The sequence below is a fragment of the Carassius auratus genome, chromosome 15 (assembly GCF_003368295.1).
Source record: "Carassius auratus strain Wakin chromosome 15, ASM336829v1, whole genome shotgun sequence".
Classification (NCBI taxonomy): Eukaryota; Metazoa; Chordata; class Actinopteri; order Cypriniformes; family Cyprinidae; genus Carassius; species Carassius auratus.
Genome location: NC_039257.1, coordinates 16,648,668 through 16,672,682, shown reverse-complemented (window position 1 = coordinate 16,672,682; position 24,015 = coordinate 16,648,668). Strand labels below are relative to the sequence as shown.

At 38.4% G+C, this 24,015-nt stretch overlaps 1 protein-coding gene across 1 annotated transcript; it reads right to left on the bottom strand.

Annotated features, from left to right (window-relative positions):
* Positions 1 to 1,199: 1,199 nt before the first annotated feature.
* scn4ba (sodium channel, voltage-gated, type IV, beta a) lies at positions 1,200 to 20,318 on the bottom strand. Its single transcript, XM_026282696.1, has 5 exons — positions 19,712 to 20,318; positions 5,641 to 5,804; positions 5,309 to 5,528; positions 5,063 to 5,192; positions 1,200 to 3,926 (listed from the first exon to the last, which is right to left on the bottom strand). The coding sequence occupies exons 1-5, from the start codon at positions 19,800 to 19,802 to the stop codon at positions 3,833 to 3,835; spliced, it is 699 nt and encodes a 232-aa protein (XP_026138481.1). The 5' UTR covers positions 19,803 to 20,318; the 3' UTR covers positions 1,200 to 3,832.
* Positions 20,319 to 24,015: the final 3,697 nt, after the last annotated feature.

The window sequence follows — 24,015 nt, the reverse complement described above, 5'->3', positions numbered from 1 at the left end:
TGGCAGTGAGAGTGAGTCACCCAGGCAGTGAAATCCAGTTGTTTTGAAATCCATTATTTGTAAGTCTGCTTTACAAAAGGTCAATCTGTTCCTGAACGAGATCAAATTGGACAGAGCCAAACTCTCAACTGAATATAGTAGAAGGATTTTAAAAGAGTGCAAGTGGTTTTGGACATCCCACGTGAGTACAGTGGAACAAATTCTCACTGCAAAATAGAGAGGAAAAAATGTGCATGTAAAGCACATTTTATATTTCAGATCTAAAATTTTCTATCTACCAAGATCGAGCAGCCTGCCTGAAAATGCAGCTGTAGATATTTCACTTAAATTAGTATTTGTAACATGTGACATGACCCTAAAAGTGTAAAGAATTTAATAATATGTTGGCCGGATTGAAAGATTTTTCTTTTTTTATGACAGAAATCAGAAATATCCCTTAGGTTTCCTCGCTATAACCCTTCAGATCCAGAGAAAAATAGACTGATGTGTGCAGATTCATTGCTCAGTGCTGCAATATTAGGATACGGTTCATACTGCAACACTGCAGCTATGCAGTATGGTTTCAGCGCAGAGACTCGCCTACCCAGACATTACTAATCGAGCCCAGAGTTGGCTGATCTGAGCCAACCAGTCCAGCAGACACAAGCAACAAGACCAATATATCTATGCGTCTATACAGCTACACAGTACACCAGTGGTTCTCAACTGGCTGCCAATACAGTGGAATGAAAGATACTAAATGCATTATTTTATGAAAATACGATCATGCAATAATTATGTGGCATTTTGGCAAATCTTAACCTCCTTATGCTAGTAAAACAGATTCCAAAATTTACAGGTAATCTGACTTTCGAAACCATCATAAAAACTGATTTAAAATACTACATCTGGAGTTTCAATGCATCTATCTATTAGTAATTTCAATGCATGATGCAAAAAGCACTATAGTTTACACCACTTGGTGTAAAATGCAAAGCAAAACCAGTTGAGAATCACCTCACTGTTTCATTATCAATAAACATCTGATTCAAATAAGTGCAAAATATTTAGGGGGGAAATAAATACATAAGCAAAGCAGAACAGGAATTAGGTTAACATTACAGCTAAATAATAAAAAATAGAAGCTCTAATAAAAGTTACATTTGCACCTTTTGCATACAACAGTCCATTCTCGAGAGCCTAGGCACTCATGTATATCATTTTTTTTTTTTTTTTTTTTTACATTTTCCTTTCTTTTTTTTTACAGTATTGCTGATCTACGTAATCTCCTTGTTTATGTGATAGTTTCCTCAAATACACTAGCTGCAAATGACAAAAGGCAACAAGCTGTAAGAAGCATAACATGGTAAAACATTCTGCCATAAATTAATCAAAGAAGCAATGTGAACAGCTCGACAATGCTAACCACATTACTGTACAGTGCATCTTACAGACAGAGCGGCACCAAACCCTTTCTCCAAAGCACAGTTGATTTTAACACACATTTATGGATGCAGTTCAAAGGAATTCAAGCTAGGATTTCATACCGCTCTGTCAAAGAATCCCAAACAGTTGGGATTGCCGAAGCCCCTGATTTCTAAAAGAGAGTCAAGTGATTTGGAAGACTGCTAATATGTGCACATACAAGAGATATAGCCATTCAAAGAGACAAAATATTCCTGTTCCACTATTCTTAATATATCACCACTGCAGCTGTTCAACTACGTAACTATAAATTCTTCATCATTCTTACTTTGCTCTACATAAAGAATGAGCATTCAAAACACTTCTGCGTACATCTTTATGAATAAAGTGCCCAGAAACGACACCTCTGAACTCTGCCATAACTACAACCACTGCGTACATTCATCTTTGGGTTATGGCGGAAGACTAGTAGAGTTTCATTGCATTTCTTATTTATTATTATTATTATTATTATTATTATTATTATTATTATTATTATTATTATTATTATTATGCTGCGTATTCGCAAAGTGACATTCATCGCATGTTATAAATTCGTTGATACATTTATACTTAACCCATATATGGATATGAACGGGCATTGTGCATTTATGGGGTTCCCTATACAAAAGGAAAGAGGAAGACAAACGAAACAAGATGGACGCAACAGTAAATCATCCACCATTCCACTAGCAGTTCTGTTTTGGCACTTAAATCTTAAATAACTACTGAAGTATTTGGAAAGTTGCCTTTTTTGATAAACAGAGTTAGCTTTACAGCTCCAGAATGTCTAAAAAAAACTCAATCCCACAAGTATTTTCCACCATTTGTGTGTTTTCTTGAATAAGCATCAAACTACTCTGATATATGAGGAGTTTTGAGAGGTTTATGCTAATGCTAGTTACATGTGCACTGTAATTAGCCATTGAGAGGCATGTGAGGTATTACTATCTATTATAATTTGTCACAGAAGTAGTGTGTTTTTGTACGATGATATGAAAACATAAGTATTCGTTTTCAGATGCTAAATGTCAACATTAGCAGTTAGCAACAATATTGTGCCCGGTGAAGTTTGGATGTCACGATAAGTTTTACCAGTTAACTACAGTGGCCCTTCATGCCTGTATGTTGGATACATACAAGATGAACTGTGACGATGTATACGACAAGCACAGATTGATCAGTCATGTAAGAAAAGACTGGAGAACACGATTCAGAGAAATGGATATATAGTACCCTAGATGTACTGTATAAAAGCGTTCACATGCATTAGGAAAAGTTATTGGTTATTGAAAGCAGCATCAGAAGATCATTCATTTTCTACAGGGAGTTGATTTCTTGGGATTGTCTTTATATTTTAATGTTTTTTTCTTTTTTTGTTGTTTTTTGTGTTTGTTTTTTTAATGTGAGCATTGTTTAATTAACTTATTTATATAGCATTTGAAGGCTCCCAGGAAGCATGTGGAGCTTGAAGCATTAACAGGCACCTGTGTTTTATCTAAAGCAGAAAAAAATGAAAAGAAATGAATAAACCGTGCTGGGCTGGATGCTGGATATACACACGCCTTATCTCTGTTAAGTCCTTTTATTTTCAGTTCCTTTTAAACAATGCTTTAGCCATGAAAAACACTCTACACAAACTTTTCTCACACAAGACATGTCACAATGCATGTGTTGTAATATCAACATTGCCACAAGGGGTGCTATTGCGTAGAGTGTGTTTCTGCCCTTCAAGTGCACTTGCATCCTGTTCTTTATGACCTCAATATCACCTGTAAAATTAGTGGGAGTGGTTAATAATCAGACTTGGTTAGCTGCTTGAATTGGTGGTAAACATATTCCAATTTGTAGAGGCACCCTTGGTTTTTAATCTGTAAGTTGTTTAGTATTTTACAGAAAGGCGTTTCTGTGTCTGTTTTGTTACTGACTTGTTAGCTTGTGAGAGATTCCACCGCGGGATCATTTGGAATGCAGTGTGAGGACGTTGTAAAGTTGCACTGGAATTGTACCGCAAACATTTTATAATGTGGGTTTTGTGCTGTCGAGCATTGAAAGGATATGGCAGTTCATGAAAATGGCAGTGTGTGTGTGCTGTGTCTCACAGACAAGAACAGAATGCAAGCACACTGAAGTGTCTCCCATCATCTGCTCTCCGAATATCTTTTTATGCCTTTTCAGTCCAGCAAAGGGTGTGTGATCCAGCCTGCAGCACTTTGTATTTTTCCTCAAGCACAATCTAAAATATATATTTCCACATATTTATATGTAGCATTTTTTTTCTTTGAGATAAAGATAATAAAATGGTCCATTGTTATGACTTTCTTTCATATTGTTATGAATATGTATGCATGTATACATATGCTCATATATGTACACACACATGCTCTTTTCATGCCTTTGGTGTTGGTTTGCTGTCTGCTTTGGATCCCGGGAGGCCATTTTCTGTATTGTCATTCCCTGAAGAGCTCACAAGGCACTCTTTACTATAAGACAAAGGAAAACAGACAGACATTGACAAATAAGAGTGGCCATGAAGAAAGAAAGAAAGAAAGAAAGAAAGAAAGAAAGAAAGAAAGAAAGAAAGAAAGAAAGAAAGAAAGAAAGAAAGAAAGAAAGAAAGAAAGAGAGAAAGAAAGAAACATATTTTAAAAAGATTATATTTTAACATTTTTAAAAATCCACCTAATGTCAATTTTATCACAAAAAAAAAGAAAAAAGGAAGAAAAAAGACATATGATGTGAACATTTAATATTGACTTTGAATTGATGTGAATATACACATTTTAATTATTATTTTAAAATCAAGGAAAATGTTGAATCTAATTCAGAAAATGATCTTCACAGTCGACATTCCAGAATAATCCATTCAAGTGTTCAAATATAGGTTAAGTTATAATGAATCAGACAGAAGAATTAGGGAAATGTTGTCCTAAGAGGGATGACCCCTATAACCACTACCCAGAATGCCTTATTGTTGGCATTTACTCAAAATGACAGAATGATATTTATTGGCATTTGCTCTGGTGTCACAGGGGTTTTATAACTGTCAAAGTCACGAGACAAGCACTGGACCCTAGTGGGTCGCTCAGTTAGTGTGCAGCACTCATGCCACCATTTACAGAGAACAGAACGGTGGATGACTCTGCATATTTCTCCCTGTTGTGGCAAACCCCTGTCCATTATAATTGCAAATGTGCTACATATCTGTCTGTCGGTCGGTTTATAGTGTTGGGTCCGAGCCGACCTTGTCAATCTGAGTCAAGTCTTAGACTTTAACAAATTGAGCTTGAGTGGAAGACATTTTATATATTTTTTTTTTCCTTCATTTTATGTTGTTACTTATGCTTTTAATCTTTCATGTTCACCAAGACCACCTGAGTACGTCTGAAACCAAGTTTATTCATAATTGACCTATCGGTGAGATCTATCTATATGTCCGTCCGTCCATCTTTCCATCCATCATAATATCATGTGTCTAAGAGACCAGTTATAGTATCTAGTAGCTAAGTATCTACCAAGCAACTAATTAGAAAACAAGGGTAAGATAGATTGGTTCATTTGTTTAAACTTTACCGTTTCATTACTGTAGAATTGTTTTATCAGGATAAAACTGACTTACTTCTTCTCCTGGACCTTGTTTAGAATGGCGAGGACTACAGCTTTCACTACCATGATGAGAATGATCAGACCTATAACTCCACCAAGCACGGACACAATGATGAGGGTCAGTGTGTTGTCCACCTCTCTCACTGTGAAGACAAACACACGTTGAGTTGATCTGGGTGGGTATAACACCAAACATAATGGGAAGAACAACAATATTATTAAAATGAGGCCCTTTGTAAAATAGAGAGTGGAGACTCACATTCGTCCACCACATAAAGAGTAAAAATGGCACTATGGTTGCGATCCTTCTCCTTGGGATTGCGGGCGAAGCAGATGTACTCTCCCTGGTCCTCGAAGGTGACGTTATGCAGTAAGATTGAGATGTTATTCTGTTTGCTGGAGCCGACAAACTCCACCCGCTCATGATAGACTTTCACATTAGGTTCTACTCCTTCTGCTGGGATGATGGCCTCACAGAGCTGAGGTAAAAGATAGTGTCACTAGAGAGTATTTGAACAATTAATCCACACCCTTTTTTTTTGCATGAACTGCATTAAATAAGTGCACTTGAGAAACGGTTGGTTATCTCACCTTAATCAATGTCCCATTGTCTTTGAACTGCCAGTTGAAGTAAAGGTTTTTAATGCCAATGCAGCTGGCATAAGTGCAGGGTAAGAGCACTGAACTTCCATTCATCACTTCTATAAAGTGGACCTTTCCTGTATTTACCTCCAGTGCCTGAGCGTACCACACTCCTGAGACAAATGGAAGAGATAAACACAGATTATGAAGAACCTTTTTAACAATAAACAGTGATTGAAAGAGTATGGTTTGAAATATATATGTGTGTGTGTGCGCATTATATAGCAGTTTTTAATTGTATAATAATTAAATACTCAGTATTCACAATACAGTGAGCAAGCACTGAAATTAAAAAAAAAATAAATAATAAATAAATATATCACAGTTTCCACATAAATAACTTATCATAAAAGCACAATTGTATTCTATATAAGTAATAATAAGAAATGTTTTGTCGGCAGTGAATCAGCATTTTCAAATGATTTCTGAAGTATTATGTGGCACTGAGACTGGAGTAATGATGCTGAAAATTCAGCTTTGACATCACTGGAACAAATTACAACTAAAAACAATTTTACAGTTTAATAATATTTCTGACTATTTTAAACTTACTGTATTTCTGATCAGATGATTGCAGACACTGTGAGACTTTTTCGAAAACGAAAATAAATAAATAAATAAATAAAATAAAACGTGTATACAAACTTGTATATATGTATGTTATGTTTTTACATATTGCAGTTTTTTTTTTTTTTTTTTTCTCTGGCTTTGGTACTACTTTTACATGTAAGGTGTAAATCTAATTAAAAACTTGTAAAAATCCAGCTTGTAACAGTGTTCGTCATTCTTTTAAAAACTGACAACTATCATAATCATTGTTTCAAAACATAAGGTATAGGTATAGGAGAGGGCTGGCAAGGATTTAACCTCCTGGCCCCTCTAATGCTGGATTCACACCAAACGCGAATAAAGTGTCAAATTTGCATCTAGTTTGCCGCTTGAACATTTTGAATGCATTCATGAGTTCACGTTTACATATAATTCGCTGAGGTATGGTATACGTATTTGGCATGCTGTCCGGGGAAGGGCTCTGAGCTCGGGAATGGCCCGAACCTAGAGTACTCCCCAAAAAGCAAATGGACAAGAGGACAGCCGCCAGATTAAGAAAGCCCCCCAAAAATGGCATTGAGTACTGGCGGGGCTGATTTTATTTTCTGAGAAGTCATCTCGTTGGCGGGCCGGAAGAGCCTACTTACTCCAGTGGGAGTGACATAAGCGTTGGAAAGGTGAGTTCTGCCGACCGATAAGGAGGAGCAGCATGGTTATACAGCCTGACCAGGAGGGCCCGAGCTGCCTCGACTGAAATAGGTCACAGTGTCTGTGTACGGGCCCTACTGGCTGATAAGCCCCTTCTATTCAGAAGGCGAAGGGCAAATGGCTGACCGAGAGGGCCCATGAAGCCTCCGACTGGAGATTAAGACTCAGGACGACAGATGTCTGGGTCCTCTCGGTTTGGCAGATAAAAAGTATTTTTGGGCTGACTGTCAAGGAGACTCTTGTGACATCCGACGGGAGGTTGATACTCACGGCATTGGAGGATGAGACTAGCTTGCGGGCAGCAAGTATGGAACCCAACCAGGTGAACTCTTGCCAACGTCGGAGCACACGCATTAGCCTCACCGGATGGGGAGAGGAAAAGAAAACCCATGCTGGGAGGCTCTCGCTGCATCCGATGGGGTATCAACTCAGAACATTGAATGGGTAAGCCTCACCAGGCGGGGGGAAAAGATTTGAGGATAGTGGAGGGAGTTTAGACAGTATTTGATTGGAGGTTGAGACTCGTGGCATCGGACGGTTAATTCTCGCCTATTTTACTAAATAGGTCAACTCGGACGTCAGACACGGATTTGCATCAAATGCGTAAATGCACAAAAGCAACATTCACGCATAACGCGCCAGACGCTCAATTCACATCATTCGCGCAAACTAGATTTGCGAATGAGGTGAATTTGCATCTACAGCACCGCTCTAAACACCTCATTCGCGCCACAAGACCTCCAGATGCGCGGAAATTCGTCTTTACATTGACTTAACATTGAAATCATTCATGCCAGATGCTCTGTTCGCGTTTGGTGTGAACTCAGCATGATGAACCTGATGACGAGGTCATGCTTACCTAAAGACTTCCCATTCAAGGTACGCAGCAATAGCGGCAACCTGAAGAAGCAAACAGGTCTACCTGAGAAACTCAGAACCGTCTCCAAATCAGCTGGACCGTCAGGGGATGGAGTCGCCATTCTCCCTGGAGCATTCCAACTCCATACCAAGAAAAGAGATCCTCTGCATTGGTGAGAGTTTGCTCTTTTTCCAGTTGCCTTGAAGGCCCAACAAGCTCAGATGCCAGAGCACCAAGACCCTGTGCTCGCACAACTGATCCCGAGATTGTGCTAGTATCAGCCAATCATCCAGATAGTTGAGAATGCGAACACCCTGCTCTCTGAGGGGAACAAGAGCAACCTCCATGAATTTCCCGAAGGGCAGGACCTTGTACTGATATGCCCATCCTTTGAACGCAAACTGCAGAAAAGGTCTGTAGCGCGGAAGGATGGATACATAATAGTAAGCGCCCTTCAGATCGATCACTGCAAACCAATATTGAAATGCCCGACAACCAACACCCGAAAAATGTGTTTATGCATCAACATCTTGAAAGGTGGCCAATAAAGGACCGTATTCAAAACTCGCAGATCCAAGATTGGTCGTAACCCACAGCCTATCTTTGGTACAATGAAGTAAGGGCTGTAAAACCCCGTCCTCGTATTGACTGGAGGATTCGGATCTATCTGGGCAGCCGAGAAGTGCTGGGCAAAGTTCTCGACTGCATCGTCGAATAGGCTGGTCTGGGACACAGGGGCATTGAGAAACCGGACCTGTCTAGTGTCCCTCATGTCTGACAGACACAGCCAAAGATGGCACTCCTGGACCACTAACGTGGACATTGCACAACCCAGTGAACTTGTGGTGACCTTCGTCGCTCAGAGCATGAGGTCAGTGGCGGTTCGGAGCTCTTTCAGAACTGCTGGATCGTGACCACCCTCGTGCAGGTTCTTCAGTGCCTGAGCCTGGTGCACCTGCAATAACACCATGCTTCCCCGCAAGCTGCATAGGCACCGCCATTTAGACTAGATGAATGCCTACAGGCCTACAGGCCAGGGAAGGCAGTACTGACTCTCCATGCCAGGAGGAGGCCGACTTAGGACACAATTGCTACGACGCACACCACCGGCAGGATCGCCAAATACCCCTTTGCTGCACCGCCATCGAGGGTGGTGAGGGAGGGGGAGCTCACCGGCTGGTTTCTGGCAGTAAAAGGTGCCTTCCAGGACTTGGTAAGCTCATCATGCACTTCCGGGAAGAAAGGCACTGAGAACCAGTACTGGCTGCCCCGAGAATCCAATCATGGATCAGATGTGCAAGAGGAGTGATGGTCCCCAGAGGGTTGGTTCCCTGCGAAGTTTGCAACTACTGTCATACTCAAACCACCCGCGCTACTGCCGGAAGTGGTTCTCGTCTGTCGGCCGCCAGAACGAGCCCCAGATCACAGCAGAGGCAATGGGATTTGCCCCACTGAAGGTAGCAGAGCCTGGTTTACAGCTACGAGATGGTCATATTCCCGTATTGGGAACACGACTTATTCACGAAGGCCCCCTCAGCGTGCTCAATGCCCAGACATGTGAGGTAGTGATCGTGACCATCACCCGTTGCCAGGTAACGACCGCACCCAGAAATGCATGGGTGAAATGGCATCCTTATAAGGATGATCCATCGTCTTTACAAAGACGCACCTGTGAAACTCTTTTACAGAAATTTGCTCTTTAGGAAATGCTCTTTTAGTGCTGAGGCGCACATGGGGGTTGGTCGCTTGTAAAACGACAGGGGGTAGTTAAGCCTAGAGTGCGCAACCAACTTGACACGGTAACGACCACAGCTGAAGCGCCGTCTCGCCAACATACGAAGCTTCCCAGAGCGTGCTGAACACGTAGTTTACAGCAGACATAGTTGTGTAGAACGATACTAATGTTCGGCTCTGAAACGAAAAGCTGGTATGCATTGCATAGTATGTTAGGGATTCTTGTTAGGGAACTCATGTCCAAAATTATACCCTGCAAGAGCGGGAAAATTTGGACCACGTGCTTGATAAGATAACATATGATTTATGATACCCTAAGCAAATACAATATCTAATTGGTCAAAACAACATTTGAGGTGTGGCCAAGAGGCCAGTTTAAATACTCAGGACACCATCAAATTCAGCTTTTAGCTTTTAGCTTGCATTTCGCTTTTGCTATCTGTCATGCCAGCTTTTAGTGTTTGCTTTTCAGCTGCTGCTTTTAGTCGTGACTTTTAGCATTCTTTGAGCGCGGTTCAAGCATGCTTCAGCATGCACGCCTGCTGCTACTTAGCCACGATGAGAAGAAACACCACCTAGTCTCGTCAAACTTTACTTCTATTCTTTTACTTCAGTTTATTTTCTTTTCCGTTGAGAGTTTCTTGTTCTGAGTTAAGTTTTGTAATGCTGTGTTTCCGAGTCTGACCTCGAGTGCCAGTTCAACTTCAACCAGTCCACAACCCCGCATCGTCAGCCAACGCTCAACCACGGGTTTACCATGACGTCACTTCAATGACTACTGAACTTCCAGCCAATCAGCAACGTCGGGAAACCCCCTTTCAAAGGCAACAAAGGTAAACCCCTTTACACAGGCAACACAAGTAACTATCTCCAGACTCTGATCTGTACTGGTGTATCTGATATAATTTTAACCTTACTGAGAAACTCAATGCGAGGGTTAATTAAGTGATCGATGGCTGTTCATGTCTATGCAATTCCACACATTGCTGTAAACTTGGGATTCCACATTTTCATTCTCTTAGACTGATTATTCCCTAACTTTCTATCTTCCTGCAACTTGTGTGAATGTGTGCGTGCGTGCGTTTATGTGTTAGATTAGTTTATATGTCTTAGATTTATCTAATAAAGCATTATTCATATTGAAAGGAGAAGTATCTTGTGTTTTCTGCTTACAAGTTGATGTCTTAAACTGCCGATCTTGGTACTGTGCTAATTAATAGTGTTTTCACTATACTTTGGGTATTAATATCCAGTGCAGATTTGATGTTAAGTGGCTCGTTCAATGAATCGCCGTTCAATGGCCGTCTCAGTGATCAGCCGTGAAACAGTGATTCTGTTCAAGTTCCCTTTAAAATCTTAAATGATTCGCTTTGAGCTAAATTGAACGGTTTCCCGTACAATTGCATTCTCAAAATATGACAAAAAGAGCCATTCAGTATGACATTTATATTTGTTTTCTATCCCCAGCTCTGGTATTTGTAGCATGTGTCTAAGAGCCATTGCAGGAAGGGCTATTTATAAATAAATCCATCTCAGTATTTAATTTAGTGTTTTCACTATACAGATTTGATGTTAAGTGGCTTGTTCAATGAATCGTTGGCCGTCTCAGTGATCAGCCATGAAATGGTGATTCTGTTCAAGTTCCCTTTAAAATCTTAAATTATTCCCTTTGAGCTAACAATTCCCTTACAATTGCATTCTCAAAATATGACATAAAGAGCCATTCAGTATGACATTTAGAGTTGTTTTCTGACCCCAGTTCTGGAATTTGTAGCATGTGTCTGAGAGCTATTGCGGGAAGGCCTATTTATAAATCCATCCATCTCAGTATTTAATTTCAGTTCATACAGCAAGATGTTCTGTGGTGTTCTTGCTTTTTTGTAAGTATAGTTTGCTTGAAATTACTGCAGTTTTGGGTGGTGCGACAATTTCTCTAAAATGTTTCTTCTCCTGTAATTATGTATAGACGTTTTGAGACGTAGTCAAACTTAAGGCAAGCAGTTTAGATCAAATAGCCGAGTGAACGAGTTAATCTTTCGTTCGTTATCTGGCTCTGCTCTGTGTTCATCTTCAGTTCTCTCTTCACAGCAGTTCAGTCAGTGTACTGTATGTGTAAATTAATTACCCTGTGATATTGGTTTATTTGACCTCAGAGGGAGTGTCAGCCACGTTAAAAAGACAACAGTTTAAGTCATTTGTGGATTAATGCTTATCAAAGACGTGAACCATTTCAAACGATTCAGTTCGATTTGGTGAACTAGTTCAAGAAGATCTGGTTACATCGAGTGATTCGTTCACGAACCGGACATCACTACACTGCAGTGAATGCAGACAATCCTGAATAAAGTCGTAGTTTATGTTATTTTTGGACCAAAATGTATTTTAGATGCTTCAAAAAATTCCAGCTGACCCTCTGATGTCACATGGACTACTTTGATGATGTTTTTTTATTACCTTTCTGGACATGGACAATATACCGTACATACATTTTCAAGGATTTTCAACCAACATCATTCAAGGGTTAAAATCTTTTGCTCTCAAGCAAAATTCCTGATTGCATGTATTTCTATAGTTAAATGGCTGGGTTGCACCTTTGAAATTCCCCAAACAAAGGTAATCTTGCTGTGCATTGTTAGTATGATGTTAGACCAACATAATTAACACAACATTAATCATTAGGCCTTCTATTATTATTAGTGCAGCAAATGTGAAATTGAGAAAATACTTTCTTCTGTTTTGGCACCTATTACAAGAAAGTGATTCTGAAAAATTCAGCTCTGAGAAAAAGCAGAAGAAAGAGAAACGCAAACGTCTGTTTCTCTGCAACCCGGCAAATCATTTTATTGCTTTTCATCACTCTGTTATAGAAAACAATTCATGACTTAACAGCCCAGTGGTTTTGGTAATTAATCTAACCAAAGCAATCGTGGAACAAGTGCTGAACAAGACGTCTTAATGCTGTGGATAGCATACCTTCAGCCATGTGGATCAACTCACATTCATGCCTCAACAAAACTCTACCCACTCATTGGTGAGGAAGCAGATTAGATGTTATTATTGCTAAACACCATCACAAGAATGCAATGCTAATTTGTGGAAAGTCTGCATATTTAATTTCATCCCTCTAGCAGAATTAAGAAGAACACCAGTGATAGAAACCTCACGGAAAGACATTATGACTAAATATGTGGATTACTTTTGTGTGTGTGAATTGATTTTTTTATTTTATTTTTTTATGTTAAAAGTTAATGTTTAAAGCAGGAGACGATTCAGCTGCAGCATGCGCTTGTAAGAAACTGAATATTATCGTGTCTTGATTTTTGCATGCTAATACAATGCAACTGTATTGTTCTCTTTATGGTTATCATGCTAGGTGTGAACAGGCATTATGTGCCAGCTCATTTTAATCAATCACAAATTCTGCCGATTCATTTTTATTGTTAAAAAAAAAAAAAAAAAAAAAGATTCTGAATACTGAATTGTTGGATTTTGTTAAATAATCGAGTGTTAAAAAATTAATTAATTAATTGTAATAATGTAAAGAAGCATAACATATTTGAAACTATGTAAATTCAGTATTTCTCTCCTTTGACTTCTGACAGGGTGAGTTTGGGTGGTGACAGAAGGTGGAGGGAGATGTAGATGCTCTTTGACTGTGGAGCAGATTTCTAAGTTGTCTAGGTTGATAAAAACTCAAATGCTTCTATTCAAGAGAAGCATTACAGAAAACACAGTGTCTTTTCATAAAATACCAAATAATGCATCTAAAATGCCAATTAATACAACTTACTTTAATGCAGTGATATCTGCCATCTGACCAGCCTCTCCCTTTAGTTGCAAAGCTGGATGTCAGTAAATAATTCATCATCTCAACTCAAACCTCTTTCTTGCTGAGGGGACTGTTTCAGCATGAGTTCACTTTTACCTTCCGGTGAGGTCAGCACGTGGGAAACAATCTGATTTATCATTTCGTTTTTCATGCTAAGTCTTTAAACTGTCTGGATTTCTGAGCGGTGGTTTTCCTCCACCTGCATCCACGTGAAAACACCCAACTTTCCCCAAAGCCATTGCATTCTCTTTTCCTCCCCTGGCCAACTTTCTTTCTAACTCACTCCTTTCACTGTTTTTCTTGATCCCTCTCTTCATATCCATCCTCTTTTATTTCATGCTTTTTCTGCACTATACAATTCCTGTCTACCTATCTTATATTATATTATGTCTAATGAGATGATATTATTTTGGTGCTTTTATTTTATCTACTTATCTATATAATCAAGATATTATGAAAGTGTAAGTGTAAATACATGTTCCTGATATACGTTTTTGCAGTCTTGCAATCATCTACACTTTGGCAGGGGCCATTACCATTGCTGCTGGTCTTTCTTGTTTCTAGAATACTTCCACACTCGTTCTCCATCCCTTTTTCTCTCTGTAACTCCATTCAGCCCATTTGTTTCCATTGGCCCTAATTCCCCCTGAGACTCTGAGTGCAGTCTACAGGAGAGGGAGGAGCTATGGCTTACAGTAATGTGTCAGCCTTTTCTTGTTTAATGTACTGACTGCAGCATTGCGCTGAGATGGGAGCTCATCATTTTGATCATTTTACCACAAGCCACTTTGTCAAGTCTTTTCCATATTAACTGATGGATGACTTGCAAACAGATGGTCCAGTTTGTTCAAAGTTTTTTGACTGGATGGGGGGGTCCGTTAGCCATGTAGATTCCATTGGGAAAGACAACTGACAAATGAGATGTCTTATCTAAATAAATTGTTCTAGATTCTTTTTCTACTTCCAAGATTGCTCTCCTGATCTCACGTGTGTCACACTAGAATTTTAGTGTCTCAAACTGTGCTCAGGTTTGCCGAATGATAAACTCTGAAATCAGAGATTTCAATAAAACACTTTTTGAAAAACATTTAGTGTCATGTCCAGGATGAAATTATCTTGAAGCATCGAAGTTTTAGTTTGTACTACTACATTTGTAGAAGTTATGTAATAATTGTATTTCAACAATGGACTTACTCATTTGTTCTTTATAAGCTAAATCTAAATAAGAACTTTGTTTTCTGAGCAATGAAAGAGCAACCTGTGGGTTGAGACTTATTTTACGTAAATCAAACTGAAACTATTCAAATCAGTTTCTGTTCATTTTAAATAAAGCCAAAGTAAAATATAAATATTGGATACGAATAGATAAATAAATGAGAAATTTTGTCATGGCAACTAACTGAAATAAATGAATAAATAAAAACAATTATATGTATTTTTTTTAATGAAAATATTTGTGAAAAAAAAATATATATATATTATAACCTTAAATTGTAATATCTTAATTTAATTTTAATTAAATATATATAACAACCACAAAAAAACAAAATCAAAGTACTAAAATTGTATATTGATAATACTAAAACAGCAGTGGTTCATATAAAAAAAAAAGAAAAAAAAATCATTATTATGCATTATGGAATTTGAAATGTAAAGCTTAAAATAGAAGGACTTTATTGTGTTCGATCTGATTCACATAATATTAATCAGAACTTCCCCTTAAATCTGCACCCACTATTCCACTGAGTATCACTCCAGAGAACAAAACTAATTAAAGCAAACAACCCCCCTTTCTCCTATCACTCTGGTCCTCTTAAGCATCTTTCTCTTTCCCTTATTCAGGCCATCAATTTTCAGCCAGCTATCATATCTCATTATCTCTATCCCTGATAAGACATTCCCTTGACTATATGTTAAAGTTCCTCATTGCAGTGTCAGAGAATGCCAAATAATAAAGCAAATAATGTACCAGTTTTGAGTAGATTTTGTGCCATTTTATCTTATATGTGTTATATTAGTGAGCTATGCTACTATGGAATGCCAAAAGGTCAAATGTACGGTGCCCGTAAAATGACTTATTCGGTTTACTTAGTTTTGTCGTGGCCACGAAATAATAACTCCTGGAAACATGATGATATATAGTGGCCACGAGATATTAATTTGTGGGAACGTCATATTAACTTGTGGGAATGTCATGTGTCGTGGCCACAAGATCATTTTGTCTTTGCAACGACATCCTTATGTACAATATCCATTTCTCGTGGCCATTTCACTTCTGATGTTGAGGCAACGACTTGTTTTTCTTGTGGCCACGAGTTTAATGCGTAAACAAACCTGCGTGACCATAGCAACCCGGGATTATCAGAGATGGATTCATTAGTAATTATTATATTATTTTTACATACACAATTTATACATTTACATTATGACATTTTATGTTAATGTCAAGCATTAACAGTACGCTATTATTAGTATTCAGAATATTAAATAAAGAGATCGAAAAAAAAGAATATAAACAACAACAAAAAAAATCCAATAATAATAATAATAATAATAATAATAATAATAATAATGTACACATATTACGGGGAAAGACTATCAGTTAATGAACTTACAAAACTATAGGATAGATAAAAGAAAGTTTTTATATTTTATTATGCACTTTATGTAATATTTATTTATGATAAACAAAAAACAAAAAAACAGAAAAACATGTCGTTCCCTCACCATTAGAAGTCATGGCCACGAGAAATGGATGTTGTTCCCTCAACATAGCATCTCGAGGCCATGACATAAGGATGCCGTTACCTCGACAAAATGATCTCTAAGTGAACGTCATATGAAATAGTATGAAGTTCCCATGAGTTAATAGGACGTTCCCACAAATTAATATCTCGTGGCCATGACATATTATCACGTTCCCACGAGTTACGTCGTGGCCACGACAAAATTAAGCAAACCGAACAAGTCACCCTACGGGCACCGTACAAATGTGTTATATCTTGAAAAAAATATATATTTTGACAAAGGAATTATTACAGACTGATTTTGTAAAGTTCATTTAAAATAAATGTCTAAGTTTTTGTTTACAATTGATATGATATGATTGAGTGATCCTTTTAATGTAAGCCAGATTGATATGTGCATGCTGTTGATTTATTTAAATAGTGAGATACTTCAACAATATACATTTTTAAAATCAGTCATAAGATACCAAACATCACGTCAATTTAATTTATGAAAGTACTTAAGTTGTATGAAATGAAATGAAGAACAACAAATCACTAATGAATGAAACAATCACTTTTTGAAAATATCACTGGATATTGTATATGCAGTATTTATATAAAATGCTGGTATTACGATATTGATTATTATTGTTTAATTATTAATTATTATTACAATTATTATTAATTAACCAATTACCACTTTTTATCCTAATAAATATTATACTTACTAAGGTTTATTTTTTTTTATTTTTTTTTATAGTATACATCAACTCTTGATGGTTTTACCCAGCCTTTTGTATAAAATGCATTGCAAAAAGAAAAGAAGAAGAAGTATTTATATTTATAAATGTATAGATTTCTTGCATTTACAGATTTCAATACCTCACCTTCCACCCCTGGGAGGTAATAAATACCCATAATACATAACCACAAAGACTCATTTGCAGTGGTATAAGGTTCATATTGCTACTTAACAGGTCAAACGGGGAGTGAAGGGAAAAAGAAAGAGAAGTTGAGTGAAAGAAAGAGAGAGGAGAGTGATGTGTAACTACGTACAGTATATCTACTCTGTGTAACAGGACTCCATGTTCAGCCTGTGACATCAGCATATCATAAACATACTTTAGAGCCTTTGGATCTTACTGCTGGATTAAACCAAAGTCCCTTTAAGGACAGTCAGTCCACTTGCTGGCCAGAGGGCTGCTATTTTGGAATCATGCATGTACAGCTGGGTCATTCCCGATGGAGAAACTGTACAAATAATATGCACGATTGTTTAACAAACCTTTTCACACAGTATTAGTATTGTAAGCATGGCATGATTTAGCTGGTTACCCTTGGCAGTTAACCACTGCTGGTAGATCCTGCATTATCATTTTTTTAATAACAATAATAAAAAAAATTAAAAGTTCCTTCATAGACAAGCATTTAAAAGTAAACCCTGTAAAAATGCAATATGTATAGTATAAAGTATAGTAAAAATTGCCTTTAATCTCAAATGGCTTTATGCTACTTTAAAAAGAACTGACTGCCACTAATAAAGTGATTATGTTCAGGACGTCATTATACCGTAAAGTAAGCCCTTTAGATCTGTGCTTACTGAATTTTAATACATACAAATTCCCAATAAAGCTGTTTCCATGAGTATAAAATAGCATCACAATTCTGATTTATAACCACTACATTGCCTGACTTGTTTTCATCTCATGCATTTATGAATTTCACAGCACACCCTATGTATTATATTCTCTTCCAAGGAAAGAAACTAAGGCTTGTCAAGACAATTGCTAGAGTGGTTATGTGCTTTTTGAAAAATATATTAAAAGGGGTATGAAAAAGCTGTTGGTAACACTGACAAATATGTACATATAAATAAGATATTTCCTCACAATCAGGTGGGTCCTATACTGTCAAGTTGCTAATTTTCAGAGATGATAAAGGTTCTGTCGAGGGGTCCAGGCGTGAGCTCCTAATCATGTTTGTCCTAATCACTCTAAGGTGTTAGGGACTAGTGACGGTAGAGGAGATACCACAACTGCTCTTCACATGCTCTGCATGCCATGCCATTACAAACATGTTCTCTTGGACTATTTTTAGAGCCCTTTTTATCAGATTGCGCAGGATAAACTATATTGACATTAAATTTTATTCAAAATATTAGTAAATAAAAGTAATGTCCATTTGGTACTATTAGGAGCCATTTAACTTCTCTGTCTTTCAAGATCTCCCAGGCTTCTGACAAGCGAGTACATTTGCTTTTTTCACAGCACTGATGCAGTATCAATTCTTTGGTTCAAAATAATTCTATAGACTTTTAAATGACTGACACTTTTTTTTTTTTTTTTTTTTCGGCACGGACGCAGACAGATCTGATGAACTCTGATAATATACGAATGAGGGTTGTTTATATTGCAATTAACCTCACATTCCATCAATTGCAGGCACAGCGAAAGGAAAAATTGTAATCAAACCACCAGCAAAACTGTGTCGTATGTCAGAATGATGGTTCGCCCCTAAGTGGTGCACCTTTCTCATAACCTGATGGATGTGCCGCGAACATATAGCAATATATCATACCTCTCCGAGTCTACTGGGAACTCTGCAGAGGATGCATATTAACCATCTGAGTTCATGCTATAAAGGAGAGAGTGAGAATGACCTAGTTTAACGGCCTCTAATTCACCTTCACAAGCTGTAAAGAGAATCGGGAGGGGGGCTTGCTTGGAAGAACCGGGCCCACCTGCTCAAAAAGAATTAATGTAATTCAGTGGCGAAATTCACTGAACTCAGCATACTGTTGTGCAGTGTGATTCAAGACTCGCACAGCGCAATACATCATAAAGATGCTCTAAAGCAGAAACCCACACGTCCCAAAAACATCCTGCAGCTGGGGTAAAATGAATGCCTTTTACAGCGAGATCATCAGATTTTAATGTAAAAAGTATGTAAAAATGGAGACCGTATTTCATGGATGAGACAAAATTTTCACGATTTGTGTAAAAGTTCAAGAGTCTGTCATTAAAAAAAAAAAAACCTTATCAATTGAACGCTAATATGAACATTGGGGAAGATGTGTTCCCCTTTAAACTTGGCTTGGCTACGAACCAGTACACTGGACATGGCTTGAAGCACAATTGAGAAGAAAAGGCAAAGTCACCAGAGTATTTCAGTCACTTAGTGAGATGGATTTACTGCTTTGGAGGTGAAGATGTTAAGTACGATCTTTGATAGACCTTATGATTCCCATCAATATCAACTAATTTAAACCATCTGATGTCAACATGATCATGCCTCCTTGATATGTACTGTACCGTGTATTGATACAGTACTTTAAATTATTTTTTCACCCTCTATCCCTTTAGTTTCACCAGAGTTAAGAGAAGGAACCTAGTCCTCCCAGAAGATATCCTCTCGAGAGATAAAAACCTGAGATCTTTCAACAAACGGCAACAAGTATATAACCCAGCTTGTTTGGTCCTATCGACTTGTGCAAGCCATGCGAAAACTGCAGCATTTTGGCAGTTACCCCACTAGGCAAGCATAGGATGGTGGGCTCAGGAGTAAACAGATAGAGAGGGGGACAATGTAGGGGAATGATTGCAAGAGACTTACCAATCAGAAGTGTGACGACCAGACCGGCGTGGACTACATCACCAGACCGCGCACACCTGTGCAGTAATGATCTTCTGTGTTGCAACTCCATGTCAGACCGTCTGCCCAGTCTGTCCCTGGTCAAGTCTTCTGCCGTATGTCTTGAGTGGGATACTGCAGGTCTGAGGGGTCACAAGGGACCCGACACGAAATTAGACTTTCAGCTGGGGAAGTCTTGCAGCGTACCTCCTTGTCCTCGGTCCTCCTTTGCAGTATGTCCCGGTGAGGGAGGGAGGGGTAACTAGAGAGCGAGAAATACGGAAGCAGCAGCTGATCCGTTGCTTGATCTTCAGATCAGTGGCTTTCAGTTGCCGGCAGTGTCTCGCTGATACTCTGTCTGATACTCTGTCTGACTCAGCGTGGTTGTAGACGCAGGAAACGATGCATTCATTTCGCGGCAGCTGTAGCGCAGAGCTCCACTTTCAGCCTTGGGTCTTACCCATGAATAGGTACCGCATGCTGGGATGAGTGACCAGAGCAGGGGTGGAGGGGGGCGGTGTGTGTCTCTAGCCGGCGCAGGAAAGAATGAGCCACTGCAGAGGCACGGGACAAGTGAGAGGGAAAGAGAGAGAGACGGAGAGAAATAAGGGAGGGCAGGAGAGTGTGTGAGGTGGGGATGGGTGTGTGTTGTGGGAGTGGGAGTGGGGGTATAGGGGGTATCTTTTAGACTAATCACATCTGTGGAGATCATAAAACCGTCAGTGTGTCCCGTTATAGCCCGTGCGTGTGAGCATGGGATTCTTTATTCCTGCCCCTATCTGTTTCAGTATGGTTGTATTATTGTACGACTTCAGTTCAGTCAGTTCTATTATTGTTATGTTGCATTTACTGCTGCCTTCTGTGTTTTATCTTCCCTACTTTTCTGTTCTAAGTTTGTTGCAATGCCCGCAAAAAAATATTTTATTGCTCAGAGGTTGCCTCTTTCACATCTTGGGAGCAAGGTCAGAAATTAAACATGACGTGTGGCAAAAACTGCACTAAATGTGACAGAACATGTCCCAGATTTGTAAAATGTGGGGTCCAAGATGTCCCTGTAATAAACGCCCTTTTATTTATCTGTTGTAGAATTTGATATAGTTCCGTTTTCATTCTCAAGTTGTATTTTAAGCCTGTCTTGTTGTACGTGAAGAGCAGGAGTGTCATATTTTCCAACGAATAGAAGTAACAATAAAATAAAATAAAATAAAATAAAATAAAATAAAATAAAATAAAATAAAATAAAATAAAATAAAATAAAATAAAATAAAATAAAATAAAATAAAATAAAATTAAATTAAATTAAATTAAATAATGGTTGGTTTAAATGTTTAAATGGTTAAAATAAAAATAAATAAATAAAATAAAATAAAAAATATCCGTCAACCTAGGGCATGTAGACAAGATATATTCCTGAGATTGCTTTGTATTCTCTAGTTAGTGCACTATGTGGCATGCTCATTATATAGGGAATAGTGATTGATTGAATAAGTGAGCAATTTAGGCCAGTAGCAGTGTCAGTGGGGGGGTCCAGGGGGAAGAATTGTTCCTTTTGTTAAAAAGGTTAATATCTGACAATTCTCAGGAGTTTTTCCCACTGAAGCTGCTCCTAAAATTCCATCAGAGAAATTAAAATAGACTCAAATTGTCACTAGAAACTAGAAAAAGTACCAGGGATAGCATAGCCATTTGAGAAACGTTTGAGTTCATTTGAAAATCTTTTGTATCCTCACAGCCCCCCTCCTATGAATATCTAGCTCTTTCTGTCTATTTCTCTATTTGGAGCTTTTCCAGGTCTTGAGTAAAACCAACCACAAACCACCCAGCAATGCAGGACTGGATCAATGATTACGGTTCCAGGAAGAGAAGCTAGATCGAACACTGTCTAGCCTTGACTGAAATACTAAATATGCATGATAAATGAAGTAATGGACACTTGTGAGTCCTGTAGTATCCCAGCGGAGCTCATTCAGGATATCAAATGTATTATCTGCATAATTTATGATGCCGTTTTAATCTCAGTAGTAATGCATCCAAACAGTTTTGTTGTCAATAGTGGCCATATTAGCCTTGTAAACAAATTACTGACTGTTGAAACCTCTCTCTGTGGCACTATTTATATCTTACAATTTAATAAAATACATAACTTATGAATATGATTTAATAATTATTTGTTAAAGAAAATTATTAAATCAAATCATTAAAAAAAACATAAATATCCAAGCATTCTTTTATTTTATTTTACTAGCATTAGATTTGATTAGCTCAAAAATGATTGCATTTTCCATATTAAATTCATGATTAGACATATCATTTTTTATCAGTGGTATCACAAGCTTCATAGATATATTATTACGCCAAGAAAATGTCAAGTTAAACACTCTGTTGCCTCAGCTTCAGACAACACGCTCACAGACTGCAGTCTTTTCATTGACCGTCTCATGCTTACGATACACGGACATGGCAGAAACTAGCTGAAATCTCTAGCTCTGATTGGCTGAATGTTGTGTTAAATCAATAAGTCCGTGCACATTCTATATATATATATATATATATATATATATATATATATATATATATATGAAGTATGGGGCACTAAATTCATTACATAATTTTTTATCAAATTTCCATTTCTTTTCAGCCATTGTTACAAGTTGAATACAAACATAAACTGTGAAACAGACTTTATCCTCCTAAAAAGCCTGGCTCTTTTGAGTCTAATCTATCTGAAAGGTGCTATCCAATGGATTATTTGATTATTTGTGTCTCATCTCCCCAGAATTCTAGCAATTGGATTGGATGACAGATGAGCCAGCAGTGCAGCTGTTAAAAGGGGAAAGCTTAATACATGGGGAAGTGGTCTGGGACCTTTGTGGTCAGAGTTTTATAGACTGAGACACTTGGCTAGTCAATCACATTGGCCATTCAAGACATGTGACTTATCTAGACACGTGGTCTAAAGGGACAACAATATAACAGTTATCACTCATCAACTTAATACGACATACTATAGTCAAAAATGGTTAAACGTAAAGATGAGTACGTTTTGTTTCTGATGACTGTGATTAAATCTTTAGGCCTGATCTTGGGGGAACATTTGCTGATGAAGAGCGCCGTCGCTCGATGCAGATGTGACACCGAGAAGAGACAGCAGCTGTTTCACAGACAACCGATCCAAACAGAGACATTTACACACAAAAGCACACAGATATCTGACTGACAGAATCTCATCCTGTGTGGGCTGTTGTGATTTATAGGATAGCACTTGATATCAACCCCCTGTGGTCACACTCTTGTATACACACACACACATTCAGGACAATGTGACCTTGGGAGTCCATATCACAGCATATGTGTGTGTGCTTGTGCAGGGTGTAGTATCAGAGAGAGAGAGAGACAGAGAGAGAGAGCAATTCCCATAATGCAATCTACTGTATAGAGAGAGAGACTGGACAAGAGAGACCCACTCACGGATGAAGAATGGAGGAATGCATTAACAAGACAGAGTTTGGGACGCTTTGGAAAAAGGAGCACAATCATGGGCTTTGGATTGGGATTGACTAAGCAATAGTAAAGAAAAAGAGAAGAATATTTCATTAACGTGACCTTGGTTAGGATGAATTTCACTTGGGATGCCACGCACCAAATGATATGCAAGTACTGGAGCGCATGACATGTTGTCAACTCCCCTGGACTGCGCCAGCAAAGGGAGCATGATGTTGCAAAACTTAGCCAGAAGGGAAAGGCAGAGAGGAATGGAGGGGAGGAGGAGGAGGAGGAGGAGGAGGAAAGGTGTGGAGGACACCAGGAGGAGGGAGAAGGTGAGCCGGAGAGGTAGAGAGCGAGAAAGTCTCTGCATTTCAAGTGTTTAACAGTGACCTTAGAATCTCTCTCTATGTCTCTCACTCTCTCGCTCACTCTGCATTAAAGTACAATGCTGCAGTTCTTCAGACCTTTAGCGTCCCGGGAACAACTACAAGAGTGTCTGCAGGAGGACGCAGCCCTCCCTGCCTCTGTTTCTCTCTCCCTCCCTCTTTTTCTATAACTTTATGATGCGTGGACGGTGAACAGTGATGCTGAGGCCTGAGAGCGGAGCAGAAGTTTGGACTTGTGGGAAGGACGGGCTTCACAGGACGGAGTTACCCTTTAAAATGTCTTCAAATTTAAGAGTGAATGCTTCTTGTATTATGGTTCATTACCAGGTAAGGACAACAGTCATTTTATTTGGTTGTACTTTGAATGCATCTGGATCTCTTTGAACTTGAAATTTTCAAAGAGTACTTTTCCAT